General features: G+C 36.0%; 1 protein-coding gene across 3 annotated transcripts in view; it reads right to left on the bottom strand.

Annotated features, from left to right (window-relative positions):
- Positions 1-1,071: 1,071 nt before the first annotated feature.
- Positions 1,072-20,896, bottom strand: part of GLCCI1 (glucocorticoid induced 1) — a 40,489-nt gene continuing 20,664 nt past the window's right edge. For 2 of the 3 annotated variants that reach the window (XM_063303678.1, XM_063303679.1), the window contains 5 exons: positions 19,774-19,887; positions 15,035-15,187; positions 10,391-10,601; positions 4,597-4,717; positions 1,072-3,653 (listed from right to left, as the gene is read on the bottom strand). In XM_063303678.1, coding sequence (XP_063159748.1) covers positions 3,308-3,653; positions 4,597-4,717; positions 10,391-10,601; positions 15,035-15,187; positions 19,774-19,887 — 945 coding nt within the window. In that variant the 3' untranslated portion in view covers positions 1,072-3,307. The remainder of the gene's footprint in view (positions 3,654-4,596; positions 4,718-10,390; positions 10,602-15,034; positions 15,188-19,773; positions 19,888-20,896) is intronic. The other variant, XM_063303680.1, reaches the window with a different exon arrangement.

Below are 20,896 nucleotides of genomic sequence, written 5' to 3'. Positions count from 1 at the left end.
TGGCTGTTTTCACATGCACATGCAATAAAAGGCACTTAAGATATCTAAACCAATTTTTGTACTACCCAATGTGGTTGGATACGTGGGATATCTTAAGATATGAAAACACAGAACACATACTCTGAACACAAAAAGCTCTGCTTCATCTCATCTTTCAGTAGCAGAAGGAATGTAACAGTGCACTCATCAGCCAAAGCTGATACTACTTGCAGGAGATGCCACAAAAGTTGCTTTCTGTTCTTATATGCTATTTTATATTTAGGATGGGAATACTTTTTAATGTACCATATTAAAATGGGTGTCTTAATAATAAGAAATACACAAGTTAGTCATTGAATCGTTATGGGTTGTATTAAGATCATGAGAAACTAAAGAAACATATTAACTATGCATGCCCAGGGTAGATAAGCAAATGTTTTCTGAAATGTGTGTTATGTACTCATTGTATTCTAGTTTACCATTTTATGAGAGAAATAAATGGTCCCCTAAATGAATTGTTTTAATTATGCAAAGACAGAATTTAAAGACAAAGTTTGGTTATTGCTTAGAAAGCCCAACAGTAAAGATACCCAGACTATGAGTTCCTGGTTGATGACTGAAATAAAGTGGTTTGACCCATCCTATGAAAGTCTCACTATTCTTTTTTCATAGTTAAACATTAAGATATATACCTTACATTTCAACTGGATGTTCTTCTCATGAGCAAGGATGAATTGTAACCAAAAGCAAAACATCAAAATCCCATGCATTTTCTGACTGCTTCAATTACCTTCTAGGCAGCTTACAAATAAATCAGTCATATTATATTTTGCAGATTGTAGTGCATTTTTTCCTAATAATTTTATTTAAATTGACACAGGAACTTCTATACTGAAAAAAAAATACAAAACAAAAGCCACATTCTTCCTTGGGTAAAGCAATATTGTGTGGTAATTTGAATACTGTTCAGAGGCTAGAAATGACAGTACAACTATGTACAACATTCTTGAAACAGTATCTTACAATTTTCTACAACTGAATGTAGGATATATCAGAGATCAACAATTGCTGGAAAATTTACATAGCAAAGCATTTGTTTTAATACATTTTATTCAGAATTTTCCAATCAGCTAAGAACAAATGGAAGTGATAATTAATATTTAGCTTCTTATGAAACAACATAACAAGCAGTATCACTGTAAATATTGTACACCAGAATTCATTCTTGATCTAACCTGGCAGAGCTTTCCATAAACCCTAACATTAAGAACCAAGCTATTGTTACATTTGGAAACAACCCAAGAATAAAAATGGAAATGCACTTTAACACTTAAAACTTTATAAGAATGCACACTTGTCAGAAGAATTGAATGCTCTTCCCTTATGCTTTAACATACAAATTATAGTGCTTTCACCAAAGCCTGAGTTTAGCAAGATTATAGATAGATGCCTTTTCCTGAAAGGAAAAAACAAAACAAAACTTACTGTGTGAAAGTAACTGATCTTTAACTTTCACTCAGCATGCTTCTACAGTCATACAACAACTGTACAAGCGCCGCTGGTCTACCCTCCCTAAAAAGTTTTTACCAAACTCTTTGGTAATAATACAAAGGAAGCCATACAACAACATATAGCAGCTACTTATTTTCCATGACTTTTCTTAGGTACCTTTCATTGAGGCCTTTTTACTATTCCCCTTCTTCCCACGCCCAAGTTGTCCTCAAAAGAAAGTAACGGAACGGGCATAAACACTGCAGCAGCTGCAGTCATATCAACTTTTTTCCATTTCTGAATAGAAGAGTCAAGCCTTCTTGCAAAAAGCTACTTGCACAGAGCCGAAAGCACAGACACGGGGATATTAAATGCCTCTTGCCTTTGGGGTCCTCCAAAACCACTGCTCTCACAGCTGCGTGGCAGTAAAGAAATGCAGCTGGATGCTCCGTGGGTACGCAGCCCCTGTGAAGACAAACTCCAGCACAGTCTGTCTAATGTGAAAGGAATTTACTAGGGCACTAGAAAGACTTTGAATAGATAGTATAACTTAACAACTATTGCTTTTTTCCCCACTTTTTGTTTTGCTGTTTTAAATACAACTTTATATGCTGCTTAAGAGATTTTTCTTAATCCAGGTGCAATATGCCCACTCTATAGATAAAACAAAGTTTATCATTCATTGCTTGTCAAAAGAATTGAGAATCTTTTTTGCAACCAAAACACAAATCACTATTTCCTCAAAAGAGAAACTAAATGTTAATTAGACTCTTAATATTGTAACAGTAGCATTTCACGACCTTCACTCACCAGCACAAGCTTGAGAGGAAAATCTCACCAACCTCCCAAACCTGGAAAATCTGCGGAAATCAAACGAAAACATTCTTGCCTTGGGTCTCGGTCTCTCTCTCTCTCTCTCACACACACACCATGGAATGTCTCTTACGTACAGTGTCGTACTGAACACTTTTATTCATAACAGCTTAACAGTCATTAACTGTGCAACACCTGAAACTTTTCAATGCCATAATTTTCACAATGAAATGAAATGCAACCGTTGTTTTACGCGTAACCACATGACGTGATGCTGTACACCACGAATTTGCTGGTTTTCCTCATGTTCACCCATGTCCAGAGCACTCACTCCCCTGGATCTGAATGCATTTTTCCCCAAAGAAGTGGAATGTAATGAGGAAATATTAATGCATAAAATAATAAAAAGGCAGAAGAGTGATGTTCCCTCTTTAGCTTTTTAGCTGTAAAATATTTTATATCCCAGTATGACATACATTCCAAGTTACCTGAGTTTTAGACTTCAAGAGAAGTACCTGAAGCTAGGCCCTCGAGCGGGCACTGTGCAACTGTTGTGGCCGTTTTTTTTTCTTTTTGGGTTTTTTCTTTTTTTTTTTGCATTGAATGTATTACAGAAATTCAAAACATAAATACCTGGATAAATTGTAAACATAATCCTGAAGTACAGTATCTTCTATAGAACAAAACACAGCAAGACATTTTCTATTTAGACAGGCAACCTTTGTTTGATACAGAGCTTATTTATACTGTAGAATTTTAAAAAGAAAACACAGGACACAGTACTACTCTGGTCATTCTATGAAATGCATAGTCTCCACTTAAAATGCTTAATGATACATAGATTCTGCAAGCACTCTGCTACCCGCCCCACCAACACAAAAAAAACCTCTGCTGAATCAGAGCATTTCTGTCCCTGCCAAGAAGAGCTTTGAAATATAGAAAGATGCTGATAAGTAGCTTTTGTCTTTTCCTGGAAACGTTGCCACTCATGCAGTTGGGTTTTAGACTGACAGTCTATTTTCCTCTAGATTACAACATAGTTTTGAGGAGAGTGTTCCTCAGGCTGTAGTTCCTGCAAAAGCTGGGGTGATTGCTGGGATGGCTGTTGTACTAAGACCTCTGGAGAGTCCATTGTGCTGGTGTCATCCAACAGAGAAGAGAAAGTAACCCGAGAAGAAAGCTGCTCCACAGTCAGAGTACTCAGAGGTGTGCTTTGACCAGAGTTCGGAGAGCCTTTGAGAGTCAGGTCAGAAGAAGGGAGTAAAGGACCCAAGAGTTTTACAGGACAGAAAGCTGATCCAGTTGGGATGAAGTTAACTTTGTTTTTGTCAGGACATGAAAAGAGGGGGGTTGAGACAGGCTGACGAGTCCTATAACAAATGGAGCATAAGAGTAATTAAAGTTACAAATCTGAACACTTTAGTACAGCCTGATACAAATGTGCAGTATTGTATGTTGCTAAAATGCAGAATGATAAAATAACGGAATTACTTGACAGATGGGCAAACATCTTCCATATTGATAGTCAGTTGGCTGATCCACAGCAATAAATAACATACATGAAAAAAGCAACCAGAAAGTTCAGAACTTTCAGACACCCGAGCCATTTGGAAAAACCTTTTCACAGGAGTCTTCTCAGCAGAAAATTCACTACGTCCACACATACAAGAAGGGGCAAAGTTTAGCTTTCCTAAGTTTTCTAAATGTTCACCCAGGAAGGCAACTTTATTTTCTTACGACTCTGGGGATAAATTACCCAGAAAAGCGTTTTTACTGAGCTCAAACAGTACCTTCTAACTTCATCAGTTTGCTCATACAACCCATGGTCTCTCTCCTATCTGCTTGGAGCATGCGTGTATCACAGTCTTCCATATAAATATTGTTCTTTTCCTAAAACATACAGACCAACACCCACACACACACACCCATACAAGTGAAGCTAATTAAAACATTCAGAAACTACCAAAAGAACTTTGGCTACAGCTGTCTTTACAGGTTTTTAAGAATGAAAAACATTATGCATACTCCAGACTTCCATTTTCTCCTTTGGCTGCACTTTCATAAGTATGGACCACATGTCCAAGGGCAAAAGTGCTCCACTCGCTCTCCCCCCCTCCTTCCCCCATGCCCCTTCAAACTGACAGAAACACTTTCAACTTTTTGCCTTGAAAAATTGGCACAACTGGTTTGCTTCTGAAAGGGAAAAAAAAAAACCATCAGCTGGAGTAGTTTCTTCATCTGCAGTTCAAAAAGGTCCAACAAAAAGATTTTCCGCCCTTGCAGATCCCAGCTGATATAAAAGGCATTACTTACGACACTTCCTCAAAGACCTTCACTCGTTCACATCCCTCTGGGGGCTCTCGTTTGAACATGTAGCTGTTGTTGGGCTTAGGAGAGGAGGCATACTTGGGCAACGGTGAGCTACTCCCACTGTCTGAAAATTTAAAGCAGTTGTATTACTAGGGATTAAGGTTTTTATAAAAATTAGTCCGATTTCCAAATATGATGGCTTTTACACAACTTGGTTGTGAAAGCTGGCTTGCTTCAATCAGTTTCTCTTTTATTGTGGCCTATCTGAAACTGTCATCTATCATATATTAGAATATAACAGGAAGACGTTATTATCCAGAATGCTACAGGTCAAATAAAGCAGAATTATAATCTTGGAAGAAGTTCTTTATTAAGCATTTCAAAAATGGAAGCTACTAGGTAATATGTACAAAACCAGCAAAAGAAGGGCACGTGGTTAATGAGAAGTTAAAGTAATTATCTTGTCACTATACAGAGTAACTAAAATAATGCCCATAAGTAGCATGTGAAACATGAACTGCCCACAATAATGCCATACATAGGAAATATTGTGAACAAAAATGTTTATATAATAGAAACACTGCTGTTATATAAATCAGCTTTGAAACACAGAAGAAAATTAGTGTCTCCAAGTGTTACTCTTGACACAATGCTACACCTGTTTTTTGTTATTTTTTCATCTCTGATTATCTATCTCAAAACAGGAGAAACTGAGGACATTTTAAGAGCACTAAAGTACAATCCATCATTTATATCTACAAAAATGCAGCAATAAAAATAGGATATGTAGAAAGATGGCTTGGTGGATTGTATCTGATTTGACTAGCACATGTTTATCATTCATGATCTTCAAATGATGACTTAAAAATAAGCATTTAAAATAAAAGAAATCTGCAACTATCAGAGTCTTCTTGTTTCATTACTATTTCCTTCTAGGGATGAATCTGTAATCATGTATACTAACTACATCAAGTGCTATCTCTGCTAGATGGTATTTTCAGTTGTATGTAGATATACCTACTATATATTGTAACTATTTAACAAATTGGCAAACCAAATGTACTTGTATCAATCCCCCATTAGCTGTAACTGAAAACTTTAAAAAATACATCCATTTACTATTTTATTTTTGAAAAGTTAAGTATGATTTTTGTTTTATATCTTCTAAATACTCTCTGCCCTTATTTTCAGGAACAAATCTTCACAAAGTAATAAAAACACGAACAAAAATAATTTGTTATCCACTAGGATTTCCCAGTATTAATTTCTGTATCTAAATAGAGTTAATTAAATCATTCAACTAAAAGCTACTAGCTGCTTGCTTTGATAATTATGGAAATATTTCTATACGCTTCAGTTTTTAAACTTCAGATAAGTAATTCCATCCTTTTTCTTTTACATACTCTATCCCTAAATCCTCCTTAAAGCACATTAAATGTAGTTTTTCATATAAAGCTAGTCCTAACAACTGAATACTGAAAGACCTGCAGAGTAAGAGTCTTCATTAATTTGAAACTTGCTGGACTAAACAGATGGCTCATCAACAATGTTAAAGGCTCTGCCTCTTACTAAAAAGGGTGAAATTTACTTACCAAAAATGAAGTTCTACTTTACAATCTAAATAGTAGAGGCCGAAAACCAGCCCTTTTCTTTGTACCACAAGGTCTCAAAAGTACACCCGCAGGCTGTAAATAGCATAGGGGAGTCGCCTAACTGAATTCTAATCACTGGCCCCCCGTGGAGCAGGCACTTTTAATGCAATAAAACTGCTTCTAATCACACTGCAGGCTGGGCCCTTCCTCCCCTCCCTTTCCCCATACACACAACAGGTGCCATTGACATTTTATCCACTCCCTGCTGGGCAAGATCATTCTCCCACCCCAAAGTAGACCATGGGTTTCCTTTACAGACTTTATGTTCACTTTCTTTTGAGAATTTCAACCTATTTAAGCAGCTCTTTATAGAAATGAAAAGTAAATAGCTGATCTGGTCCAAAGAGTGGCAATGGATCCTGTGGTTAAAGTGAAGCTTTCCAATGAAAAGAAAAGATGCTTTAGAAATGTAAAGCAGGTCTGTGTCTGGCTAGCAGGTTAGCTCTCCCTACGCTTGATCAATTATTAACTTCCATTTTTTATTCACAGACGCAGTAAGATCCAGCTTAAAGCTGATTTCCTATTGAAAAGTGTAATGGGAATTTAACTGCAAACAAGGCTTGTGATAAAGAACAGAGAGTTCAGACTCTTTGGGTATTATTTTATATGCCTTTTTAGCATAAGATATTCAAACTTGAAAATACCTCCTTCCAAAACTGGTGCATGATGTTAATTTAGGTTTAATTCTCATAAAAGAATCCAAATATAAAGGTGGCAGACAGAGACTCAACCTCTGATGGTTCGGCAGCCACACAACAGAAATTTGGGCACTTCTACCCTAGAGCAGAAAAATGGGAAAAATGGGTGTTTAAAAAATGCATTTGGCAATAACAGCCCTGTTACTCAAAACAGTGGTAAGCTATCACAAAAATGTGATACCAAAGAAACCTCACAGGTAGGGTAGAATAGGAGAAGGGTATCACAATCACCAATCCCTAACTCAAGCCTTTTCCTCTCTAATTAAAGAATCATTAAAGATGTGTTTTTATTCCAGAAATATACTCAAAAGTTCATTATGTATTCAACCTAAATTTCTACATTCTCCTATGTAATTATAAGGCTAGTTTTATCCAAACGTAATCTCGTATCAGCAGAACAAGCAGTATTACAGAAACATGTGTGACATAAAGCACATTATCTTTCCTAAAACAGCAATATATACTTAGCACAATAATTGCCAATAGTTGTAGCAAATGGAATCACCTCCAATAGGAGATAGACTGACTTTCTACTCTTCAAATCTGCTCCAGAAAGGTTGGGGATGCCCTAGAACAGATTTGGGCACATCAAATGGCAGAAGAATGTCTCCTTGCTTATATAATGTTGGATATAGCCCAATGCTAACTCCTGATACACTAGATTAGAATAGATTATTACTCTAATAATCAATACCCACACAACCTATTCTTAAACACATTTATTACAAATTAATGAAATGTCTACCTAGCAAAGTGAACAGTTTTTAAACACCACTTAATACTTATCTTCACTGAGAACTCTTAAAGAAACATAAGGTATTATCTTGGTAATACTAAATAAATTTCCTTTTAAAAAACAAATCAAAACAAAATGCATTAACTGAATTAGCTGAAATTAGTTCCATAATTACCAGTCAAGTTTAGTAACATTGGCAACTTAAATTAGATGTATTTATATCAACTTATCACTTCTTCCAGAAAGAGCAGCTAACAAGCTACCATATATAAATATGAATGTAATTATCAACTTCATTTTAATTTACAGTGTTTAGCAATTAAAGTTGTGACCATGGAACAGAGAATTGAAAATATATTTTCAAACAACTTAAAAGAATGATGACTTCTTACTGTGCCTACCCCATATGAGCTCGCCTATGAAAATAAACTGAAATTAAAGTATCTGCTTAAACCAAAGAGTAACTTTATCTAAAAGCCTTATAAGGACAATAGGCGAAATATATAAAGATGTCTCCTAAAATGAACTTTTTACTGAAAATAAATGCTGTAATTATAAATGTTTGATTATGAGCAGTGTAAGACAAAGGAATCAGACAACCAAACTGAAAATCAGTTTGTGAGGGATATTTTAAAGTAGTACTTCTGTAGTAGTTAGCTGTAAAAGAACAACAGCTCATTATATAAGGCGTTTTACATCAGACAGAAACAGGGAACCGAATTTGCTTCCATCATCCCATTACTGCTGAACTACGAACTTCCATTAACTTCAGCCAGCCTATGGTGAGGAATCTGGTAACATCTAAGAGCCATAGACTGGGCCCCCATCACTACAGAAAGGCAAAGCTCTTTATTAAAAATCTGCTGCAATAAAATTGTAGAAACAGCAAGAGCAGCAGCATGTGAAGATGCTAATGAAGTATTATTGATATACCACCTTAGGTTTTAGTTCTACAGTGTACTTTGTAGTACATTATATCTTTACATATATTCTAATATAGTTATTTTAACATACTGCTCACTATGGTACACTTATCCATAAGAAAACTAAGCTGTGATGCTCTCTAAGTTGTTCTGAAGTGGAAGAATGAGTCAGTGTAAGAAAAAACAAGAGTACTTGACACCAACTGAACAAAGCAGTTCAGTGAAGACTGTAACAGGAACAGAACCATGTGTGGGACTAAGGACGTACATATACAAGAACAGATAAAATATGGATGCGAAGATTTCAGATGGGGCTGGAGTCAAAGGAAAGAGAGAAGGAAATGAAGAAAAATGTATAAACTACGTAAGTGAATGCTTGTAAAAACCATAAAATCTTAAAGACAGAATGCAAGATGTCACTTTCATTAAAAAGCAAAAAACAAAGAACCCAAATATAAAAGATTGTAAAACCAAGGAGGACTAAAATATAATAATGATAATAATAATAATAGAAAATAAAGCTTTTTAAGAAGGAGCAAACCAACAAAAATCAAGGACATTCATTCCACCCATTTCTTTTAACACATTTGGCTGTGTTAATATAAAATATATGTCAGGAATTTTTAAATATTTAACTATTTTATAATTAATTTAAGATTACTCAAAATGATCAAAGAAACTATATAACCAGTATTTTAAAATAATTATAAAGGCAATTTGAAATAGGTAGCCTTTATAAATTCTATAGAACAAGTTTGAATAGATGGCTAGAAGACACAGTCTGAAGACACAATTCATCTTGAAGTTAATAGGTCTGAGTCTGGTCAATGCCTGGAAAGGAGGTCACCAATAAGTGACATAAGGCATCTTGAGCTCCAGTAAACAAAGGAAGAATATAAATTAATACTTAAATATACGTATCTGTTGGCTGCACTAAATGTATTCTGCTTCTGCTACATAAAGAATAAAGCAAGGAGTTCTACACAAAACTCAAACCACCCTTAAACCCATGTCAGGGATTCACACTATTTGCAGAACAAATAATCACATGCTCCTAAATTTATCTTTGCAGCCACTGAGGTCTAGCAACTTATACTTAGAAAAATAAATATGAAAGCTGTAATTTAAAGCATGCTGAATATTGTACTCCTCATCAATCCATGAATGTGCCTAGAACTGCATACTGTACAAAAGCACCAACTTTGCTGAGCATATCTTCATTTAATTATGAGGAACCATTAACTTTAAGGCTGCAACCCTGTACTTACTTACCTGGGAATAAGTTCCACTGACCTCAATGGGGCTTACTTCTGAGTAGACATATAGAAGATTGCACTGTTAAATACAGACAATGAAACACAGCCATGATTCGCTCATCACCAGAACTCATTCCAAAGTCATAATCTTTACACATTGAACTGGAAAAATGCTGCTGTCTTTCTAGTTTAACTTGTTTCATTATTTAAAAGCAACATAATCATGAAGTGGTTTAAATTCTTTGACCAATGATTCATGTACTGGTATATAGAATAGTGCATTTTCTCTTAACTTTCCTTACTCTAGCCTTCATAAAAAGAGTTAAGACCGCTGTGTTCTTTTCTGACACTTATGGAAGATGTTTGTAGAACTTCACAAGTAAGAGGGAAAACACATAAACAAGCAAAAAACAATCAATGAGCAATCTCTGTTCACACCACCAGGATGACGACAACAAAAAAATGATTTCGACACAATGAGGTACATTACAGTAAATACAAGCCATGATCAGTAATTCCAACAGACTCTCACCTTTATCACGGTCATACAGCATGTCTTCTGTAGAACAAGGACTCCCATCTTGAGATTCAGGAGGACAAAAGGGAGAAATGCATGGAGAATGGCTGCTACAGCTGCTGCTGCGTTCCTGGACTGAAGGTGTTTGTGTGTCAATGCTTCGTGTGCTGCTGCTACGATAGTGAGCAGGTAGGGGTGCTCTCCGACCATCAGGAATATCCAAGGGCTACAATAAAAACACCATTATTAACATGCATAGTAAAAACTCATCCTTCCGCAGGAAGTCTGAGTCCTGGAGGGCACTTTGACCTGTCCTCTTTCAACATGCTTCAAGTCAGACCTGACCTTGCAAAAGGCAGGGAAGTCAATTTCATACAAAAGGAAGCAAGTCACCCAGTGGTGTGCTGTGCGTCCGTTCATAGGGCTACGAAGGGGAAGAATATCCCAGTCACTTTAATGTGCAGGCCATATTCTTAAAGAGATGTCAGGGCTTGGATGAACTTCAGTAGTTAGGCTTCATGCTGAGATTTATCTGCACCAAACCAATTCTCTGGCAGTTTTAATAGTACTAATATTAAAAGACACAGAAATGTGATTAAAAAAGCAGGAAAAGTGGCACAGCTTAAAGAAGCCTATTATCACTCTAACAGCGATACAGGAACAGAAATTGTTTTCTTAGGAAATAACACGAGATGATACAACAAACCTATGGTTCTCATCCTCTGTATTATAGCATATAATATGTAAGCAGTTTTTTTAAAACTAATTTCTCTTTTGCTAAAATCAAGTATTCTTGTATGGTTTACATGGTTATTTTTTACAAATTTTTTCCTAGTCTTTCACGGTAATGAAAAATCCTTCTACAAATAAATGCTGATGGCTTCAGAGCAGTCACTGTAGTTACTAAACAATATACTCCCCCTACCCTTTCCTGCAAAGCTGTTGCAGGTAGTCTTCACTGAATGACCCACTCGTTCAGCAACTGCTTGAAGTTACGATGGCGCTGAACGAGGGGCACTTATGACAGGTCCTCATAACTGCAGCCATCGCAGGGTCCCCTCAGTCACATGATCACAATTTAGACACTTGGCAACTAACTTGCATGTACGATGGCCACAGCATCCCGCAGTCACGTGATTGCCATTTGTGACCTTCACTGCCCGTTTCCAACAAGCAAAGTCAATGGGGAAACCAACAGGAGGTCACAAATGGTGATCACATGACTGCAGGACACTGCAACTACACAGGATTCGCCTAACAGCAGCAGCTGGGACTGCCATAATTGTTGTAAGTCAGCGCAGCCACGTGATGTTGCACTTCATGACTGCATCACTTAGCAACGAAGTTGCCAGGCCCAATTACCATCATTATGCAAGGACCACCTGTACAAACGCATAAAAGGTGAGTGTACCCATAAACTTAAAATGGTTTAATTTCTAAAAGCAAGATTTAACTTAAAGAGCATTTTTTTAAAGCAAGGTTCTGGTTGCTGTTTGATAAACTGTTTTTGTTTACATCTTTCTACTTGGCATTTTTCCTTCAAAGTTTTCAAATGGCATGAACTCATGCATACATCAGCTTTGCATTCTTTTAAGTTAAACAATACTTGCAAGACAATTTTCCATTTTTTCTATTTCAGCCCAATGCTCCAAAATCACAATGACTGCCACCATGACAAAACTCTACATGCTATAAGGTTCCCCATCCTAAATCATATATTTTCATAGTGGCAGATAAAGGACCTTATTGTACTCCATCACCACCAGCAGTATCACTTGATCATCAACCTTTGCCAAAGTATTGCTGGTTGCTGTCAAACTAGGGGGTTGCCACTTATAATGGCATACATGTCATAATGAAGAATCTATGAACGTATGCTGTGGCTTACTGTATTTGTATAATACATAAATACATTTGCTTTATGCTACAGCATAAACAAAAACAACCCACACATTTATAAAAGCTTATCTCCCCTCAAACTGTTCTGTGATTCACTGCCTTGCAATATAATTAGTTATATCATAATTATCTTTTTAACATCAAGTTTTATCAAAGTTTATGCACTACTTAACTCTGTAGGCCTGCGTGTGTGTTTAGTTTCTTTTCCAAGACAGTCAGTATTCCATACCTTTCTGTATTTATTTATATGATTTAACAATTCAAATATGCTGGAGTATATACAGAAGTAAAAGACAACCCTATTTCATTAAATTATCTAAGAACTTGGAGCTGTGTAGTAGATATTATGCCTTCTTTGTTGTGCATAATTAATAAAGTTTAAATCAGGTGAGGTAAAAATAATCTATTTTTTTGTATGTGTGCGGGTGTGCCTTTGAGTTGTTGCTGACTCCTGGTGACTGCTTGAAGTCCCTGCAGTTTTCTTGGCAAGATTGCAGAAGTGGTTTGCCATTGCCTCCTTGCCAGGGCTGAGAGAGAGTGACTGGCTGAAAGTCACCCAGCTGGCTTCGTGTCTAAGGCAGGACTAGAATTCATGGTCTCCCAGTTTCCATTAAGGCAATTTTCTGGCATATTTGCCACCATATGGAAATATTCAAACCCTTTCCTGTTTTCCAGGATTTTGCCTGTCTGGCTGCAACCAATAAGAAAACTATCAACTCTTTATAGAGGTATTGTCTGGATTATCAAAAGAACTTAGTAAGGCCAATATAGGATCTAATATAATGGCCTGAGTTGCAATGTGTCTTATCTTAATAAAAATTTCAGTTGAAAAAAGCCCGAGTATGTTTATGAGATCACATATTTCTAACACATAGGGCTTATACCAGAACATACTGTATTACGTTTCCCTGGCATTAAATACTGTTTATAAAATACTTTTATTGAATTTCCCCTGGTTTTAGCTGAAATCAATTTCAATGGTTTCCTTGTCAACTGGATAACCAAAAGTCCTAGGCACTGAGACTTGTATCTCCGATTACCGTACTGCTCTCAACCCATTTAAGAATTTTGCCTAACAGAATGTTTTAAATTTTTGAGTTTGTCCCTTTCTCCCTATTAGGTGATAAATTTTGCCTAATTTGAAATTCAGTCATGGCTCTAGTCACTTGTGTTCTAACTGCTGGGACTGCAGTGAAGGGCAAAATTTAATGTATTTGAAACTATGATTGAGCCAAATTTCCTAAAATTATTTCTAACTGTTCTCCTGTTTTACAAAAAAGGTATACATAACCTTGAGCTGTTTAACTGTTTACTATTACTGGATAGATTAAAAAATATTATGTGCTAATTATTCAGAAGGCATATCTAAGTATCTAAATCTGTATTATATAGTAAACAAAAAATATTATAGACAATCTAGTATTGTAAAAGAGCCTTGTTTACAGTCTGGATTAGGAAAACTGTACTGAAAACATTATTGGCATTAACAAAATCCAACTAGGATTTCTTTTTTATTGTTGGAAACTCTACAAAAATAGCAACATTATAAATTTTCATTCACTTTTGAAATTAAATATTGTAGAATAGGAAGTCTGATCTACATCAACAAATGATCTTCAGTTTTGACTTTTCCAGTAATTCCAAAATGAGGGAAAAATGTATCTAGTTGTGTCTGTGGAGGATGAACTGGTATTAGCTCAATATTGCCTCACATCAAAAGCTCTGGCAACAATCCAGCAACCTTTTAAAGATATGGGAAACCCAAATGAAATCAATATACTTTCTCCTCTTGTGCTGCTGGATCAGAATAAAAATGCTCAGTGGCTTGGAGAGTTAAGCTTTAAACATCCAACAATAAACTGTTATGAACATCAATTTTATAAGATAGTATCTCTGATCAACGAACAATTGCCCTTTAATTTTGGAAGATGGTGTAACACAGTAACACTGTTCTGTAACATATTTGAAAGAGAAATTAAAAAAAACAATAGAACTGCCTTAACAGTTTACCGTATGTACATGTGTGTAAGCCCACCCACGGATAAGCCAACCTGCATTTTTCATGGTATTTGGTTAAAAATTCAACGGTCTGCTTATCCACAGATGGGCTTACATGAGGAAAAATATGGGAACTTTAAAAATGTAGTACCGTATATACTCGTAAATAAGCCCATCTGCAGACAAGCCAAACCTGATTTTTAGGTGCATTTTAGCACCTAAAATTCCTGGCTTATCCACGAGTATATATGGAAATAATTTTTATTTTATTTCATTCCATTTCATTCTTTTTTAAAAAAACATTCTTTGTACCATTACTATAACAGAATATAAATCTCTGGAGCTCTCTTGATTGCTCTATCATCAATATATTTTAAAGTAAAAATATAATTTCTTATATTAGTCACTTCTATACATATGGATGTGAAAAATATCTACGGCCTCCATGAAAAATTAGTTCTTTAGATAGATCGATGCATCAGACTGGCCTGGAGCTTTCCATAGAGCAATCAAGACCTAGTTGTTTCAGCTGGCCTTTGCGGTCTGATGTCTCTCATGGAGGGTAAATGTATTATGGTTGTTCCTTGGCATTTGCATGATTTACATTGTTTTAATCTCATTACTATTTGAAGGTCCGTAAGCTGCTCAGAGTCAGACATGATTGGTGTGGCATATATGGCTAGAAAAATAAAAATGAATAAATTTCTAAATTCCATTCCTAGAGCATGTCTTTCACAATAGCTCTTCACAGCATTCCCTTACCTTGGACACTTCCTCCTTTCCACTGTTTTCTTTGATGAACACTTTTTCTAATTCAGGGCTTATTCCTTCTACACTGCACGGCACACGTGAGACTGTTGATTTTGGCACTGAAATGTTTGACAGTGGCATAGGGACTGATCTTGAGAGAGAAGCCTTTAAAACAAGTGAGATATATGTTCAGTTAGCTTAAAAGCTACAGCTGGAGACTTCATGAACTGAGAAAGTGAGTTCTATACTCATCTGAGGTGATACACATTCATTTCTAAATGTAGAGCCATCTCACTTGCTGCAGATTTCAGATGAAAAGGGTTGAAGTGAAGAGAGAGAAAATATCTTATCCTGATTCTTATACAGAGCTAACAGCTAAATGCTATGGTCCACTACTTCAGTCAGTCAGTCTATGGCAGTGCTTCTCAACCATGCTGGCTGGGAATTCTGGGAGCTGAAGTCCACTCATCTTAAAGTTGCCAAGGTTGAGAAACACTGGTCTATGGTATCAAAAAAAAAAATAAAAAAAATTATCATATCAGCATGGGACAACTTGTGATATGGCATGTTAAGTAACCAAAACAAAAAACAAAAAACCACCAATTCATTACATACATCCCATGCACATATTGAAGATACATGTACAGTCAGCCCGCCAGTCACTCTCTCTCAGCCCAACCCCCTCACAGGGTTGTTGTGGTGGGGAAAATAGGAGGTGGGAGTATTAGGTATGTTCTCCACCTTGAGTTGACCAATATATGTATGTAAAATAAGGCAGGATAAAATAACAACACTTAAAACACTAATGCTGGAAGCAATGGTAATGGGATGTAATGAAATTTCAACGAACATACAGTGTGGCAGAATGGACTGATCACACCTGGCTCACCTATACCACCAAAGCTACAGACACTGTTATCACAATTCATCTGGAGAAAAAGGGAGATTGTATATTTAAAGAGTGTCTAATGCTGAACTGCAGAATATAACTCACTCATCTACAATAAACCTATCTGATGCTTTTCTTCTTTGTAATTTCAATTACATAATTTACAAATGTAATTTTTAAATTCCTTGCCCTGATTATCAGACAGCTGGACTATTGCTTGTACCAAGGACGTTTCAAATTGGACTTGTAAGCCACCAGGAGTCTTTTGAATGCAGCAGGATAAACATATTTAATAAACAAATAAATACTGCTATGTACTCTATATGGGTTTGCCTCGGATGACTCAGACGTGTTCGACATTGCCCACAACGGAGGAATGGCTGGTGAAGAGGATGAAACTTGCGGAGATGGCTAAACTAACTTTCTTGATTAGAGAAGAAACAGTATCTGCATTTATGGCTGACTGGAAACCCCTTACACACTTTCTGCATGAAATGGAAAAGAATGCACTTATGATTTGGTAGTTTTGATGATTAGGAAAAAAAATGGATAATAGAAAAAAGTGAGCTTTTTTTGTAATCAGAGTAAGAGTTAATTTTGTAATTGTTCTTATATTTGCTGCAGAAGAAATTGGAGGCTTCTTCTTTCCATTTCTTTTTGTTCCCTCTCTCCACTTTTTCTTCTTTCCTTCTTTGCTCCTTTTACTCTTTTTTAGTTTGTGTTAGTTTTTATGTTCTTTGTAAAACTTCTAATAACATTTATTTTTAAAAAATGAAGATGACTCAGAAGCCACAGAATGCAGCGGCCAAGCTGTTAGCCAGGGAAATCCACCACTTCAGGATTGCATCCTAGACTGCTGGACTGGTTGCCAGTAAGCTTCTGGGCCCCATACAAGGTGATCATGATTATCTTAAATGATCTCAGGATATCCTGAAGACCTCCTGACCAAACATAACTCTTCCATTCCAGTCTGGTCATCAGGACTGGGCCTGTTGAAAATCCTACCACCCCAAAGCCATACGATGGGCCAGGAGAAGACAACAGGTCTTTTTGGTAATAGCCAAGACAATTTGGAATAATCTATTTCCAGAAAGGCATTTGGTCTGAGTCTACTTTTGTTCAAAAAAGAAAATTCTAGACTCTTTTATTCTAACAGACTTTCAGCCTGTAATCTGACTGCAGGGCGATTACGTTTTATTATGCTAATTATTACTTCAGAACATGTTCCTTGTATAAGTTCTCTTTCTTTTTGCTTAATGTGCACTGCTCAGGGTCCTAGTGATTGGGGAACTGTACAAAAATTGTAAAATAAAGTGGGACAAACAGATACTTACAATTGGTTTTGTTTTATGTATGTGGTTGCCAAAGATACAATCTGATCTACACAAATCTACTTTAAAGGAATCCCACTGAATAGGATATTCAATATATTCCCAGTTAAATGACATTAGATGTTCATTAATTAACACTGTTATATAAATATTTATGTTAGGTAAACGTAAACCAAATTCTTTAAGCAATTGTACAGAAGTCTTCAAATTGTTCTATTCACACACTATAAACTTCAAAATATGATTCTAGATACCATAACCCAAATACATATTTGAATTAACATTTCAACAAATTTGAAAAAAGAACTTCAGATAGGTTGGAATAATGCAATGGCATAGCTTTTTTTTTTTTTTTTTTTTTACAAAAGCACCACATTTTGGCATTTGTAGATGAATATGGAATAAGCATTTTCAAATACAAGCATGATCTATACATAACATAAAGAGAGGAAAACATAGTCAACTAAATATGGTAAAACTTATATAATGAATATGTTTTTCATCAAAAATATTTTAAATAACAAATAGTGATCATTTTCTGATATTTGGTGGATGTGGTATTATGTGTGTTTATGAATACCCAACTGAGCATGACCTTGGATATAATTCAAACAACATAATACTATAGTTCATAGAATTATTACACACATCAGGATAATTCCTGTCATGAGATGAGTATCTGTATAAATTGCGTAAATAAATACTTTGAACAATCATATTCCTGTAAGTTTCTGAAATCTGGCATTCTACACCTGAAATCGAATAGAAATATGGACATAAATGTATGAAGTGTTTAATATAATAGACATCTCTATTCATTTATTTAATACAGCAAATATCTATACTGAAAAAGATTGTTTTAGGTTATCAAACTTAATTTATAACGCATTTTTCCTTAGAAGTGCACTGAAAATAATGTGTTTTACATTTGCAGCCTTCCAATATGGCTCAAGAAATGTTACTTATAAGTTTAATATTACATGCATGTATGTATGTATACATGTATGTAAATTCTCTTCTCAACCGTATGGGTGGTATGTGTCTTCCTCAACCTTGGATCCTCTACCAGAGGCCTGGGAGTTTGAGGGTTCTGCGCAGTATCTTAGCTGTTCCTAGCACTGCACTCTTCTGGACAGAGAGCAATTATGTTGTTCCTGGGATCTTTTGGAGCCACTCTCCCAGCTTGGGGATCACAGCCCCTACCACCACTGGGACTTTAGCCTTTACTTTCCACATTCTCTCTAGTTCCTTCTTCAGGCCCTGGTACTTTTCCAGCTTCTCATACTCCATTCTGATGTTGCTGTCACTTGGCACCACTACATTTATCACCACCACTGCCTTCTAGTCCTTGTCTACTACCACAAAGTCTGGTTGATTGGCCAGTACCTGCCTGTCTGTCTGGATCTGGAAGTCCCACAGGATCTTAGCCCTGTCATTCTCCACGACCTTCTGTGGAATCTCCCATCTGGACTTGGGAGGGTCTAGCCCATATGCTGTGCACATGTTCCTGTACAAAATACCAGCTACTTGGTTGTGCTGTTCAGTGTATGCTGTTTGTACCTGCATCTTACACCCTGCCACTAAGTGTTGGACTGTTTCTGAGGCCTCTCTGCACAGTCTGCACCTTGGGTCCTGTCTAGTGTGGTAGACCCCTGCTTCTATGGATCTGGTGCTCAGTGCCTGTTCTTGTGCTGCTGTGATCAGTGCTGTCTTTTAGTCTAGCCCTTTCCAGCCACTGGCAGGATTTCCTAATGTCAGCCACCACAGCTATCTGTCGATGGTACATCCCATGCAGGTTCTTGTCTTGCCGTGGCACTTCCTCTGTTTGATCTTCAAGAAGATCATGATCAAGAAGATCAAGATCAAGCATGCATCCTTGACAAAAATTATGTAACTATAGAGTAAAGTTCAGTTATGCCCCTGCAGTAAAATGGAAAATTTTCATGAAACTTCACCAACATTGACACTTCTTCAGTGTGATCTGCTATGCTACACATAAACAAACCAAAGTGGAGGGGACACACAAAAACAAACCAACCTAGTAATTAGAGGTAACAGTCACAACACATTTCTAAATAGTTATTCCGTCTTCAAATTAGAACATAATTGCAGATAAATATAAATAAGTAGCATAAAAAGGTATAGTCAGTCAAATTATTGCTGTGACTTTGTTGATATAGTTATCCATGTTATCTGCAACAAACATTCAAGAAAAGTTGTATTTTATATAAATTCTCTAAGACTTTCAAGAATAATGTCGTTAAGTTATCCACATAAAAATGTTCCTTAAAAACTTTTTAATGCTGTTGTAACATCAGTTACAGATTTAATTGCTTTTAAATATGTTTAGTATTTTTTCTACTATTTTCAACAAATAGTTCTATTTGTTGTTTGACTGTACTGGAGTAAATTTTCCCTAGAATTAACAAACTATCTTTAGATGGTAGACAGGAATGCAGAACTGAAAAAATACATTACTTCTAATTTTGTGGCGTAAAAATTCTGCCTGAACAACATAGTGGTGTGGTTACCTGAGTCTGACTGATTGCTATATGGTTGCCATGGAGAGGTGACTGACGTTCTTTTTCTTTATTGTGACGACTACTCTGTTTACTGCGCTGGAGCTGCTGCCTCAGTTTGGCAATCTGATGGGAAAAAGAGACAAAATCAAATAAAAGACAGAATAAAACAGAGAACAGCTTTGAATAGGGGAGATTCTTCTTTGAGCAGCAGAATACAAAATAACAATATCATACTCTAGAGATGAATATGGGTTGTTATTAGTTTGTTCTGTAAAATTTATAGTAATCCTAATTTAAATGCTCTTTTACATAGTTAATATGTGTAAATTCAGCTTAACATATTCCTGAAAAGTAATTTGAGAATCACAATCATATCTTATTTCAGTATAGTGAATTAATATAATGAAGTGATTCACCTATTTTATCTACCTTACCAACCACTTGATTTTTTTCCAAAGTTCTGAACATGTCTTCTTTTCCTATACCCCACTCCCAAAGTGTTATACTCACATTACTATATTCTTATGTAGAACACAACGCATTCTCAAATATACCGGCTTACTATTCTCTAATGCAACTATGGGATCACAACTACCTTATTAAAAGAAAATGACAGCTACTGTTCATTTTCGTATGTGAATTAAAATAGCTCGCTGAAACTAATTTTAAAATAATCAGGTACCAACAACAACTAACTAGAGTGAGCCATCACAATCCTGGTTCCAGAGAGTTTGTAGTTTTTTGAAGAGGTACTCATATTAACCAAAGGGAAAAGAAATCAGCACATTTTGTGGCCATCTATATAAAAATAAAGAAATGCATTCAAGATTACCTTTCATTTTTTTAAAATCACCATTCTTCAAGCTTTTCAGTTTTGAATCTATTCAGCAGTTTAAATGGACATTATCTTCTGATCTTGGACCTTATAACCATGACACTATTGTTCTTCTTCAACTCCTCCAATTTCATAACATCATGAAATAGCCCTCTAGATTCAGACTCATATACATTAACTGGATCTAATATTAATTGTGCTCCGCCAATGATCTCAAGAATGTCTGAGAAGGGATTTTTTATTGGGCAGTGTTGGGTCTCGGGGTTTAGTGACCATGGTCTAGAGAACAGACTTCCT

The sequence above is a fragment of the Candoia aspera genome, chromosome 4 (genome assembly GCF_035149785.1).
Source record: "Candoia aspera isolate rCanAsp1 chromosome 4, rCanAsp1.hap2, whole genome shotgun sequence".
NCBI classification, from domain to species: Eukaryota; Metazoa; Chordata; class Lepidosauria; order Squamata; family Boidae; genus Candoia; species Candoia aspera.
Note: the sequence above shows the minus strand (reverse complement) of the source record. Positions and strands in the feature narration are given on the sequence as shown.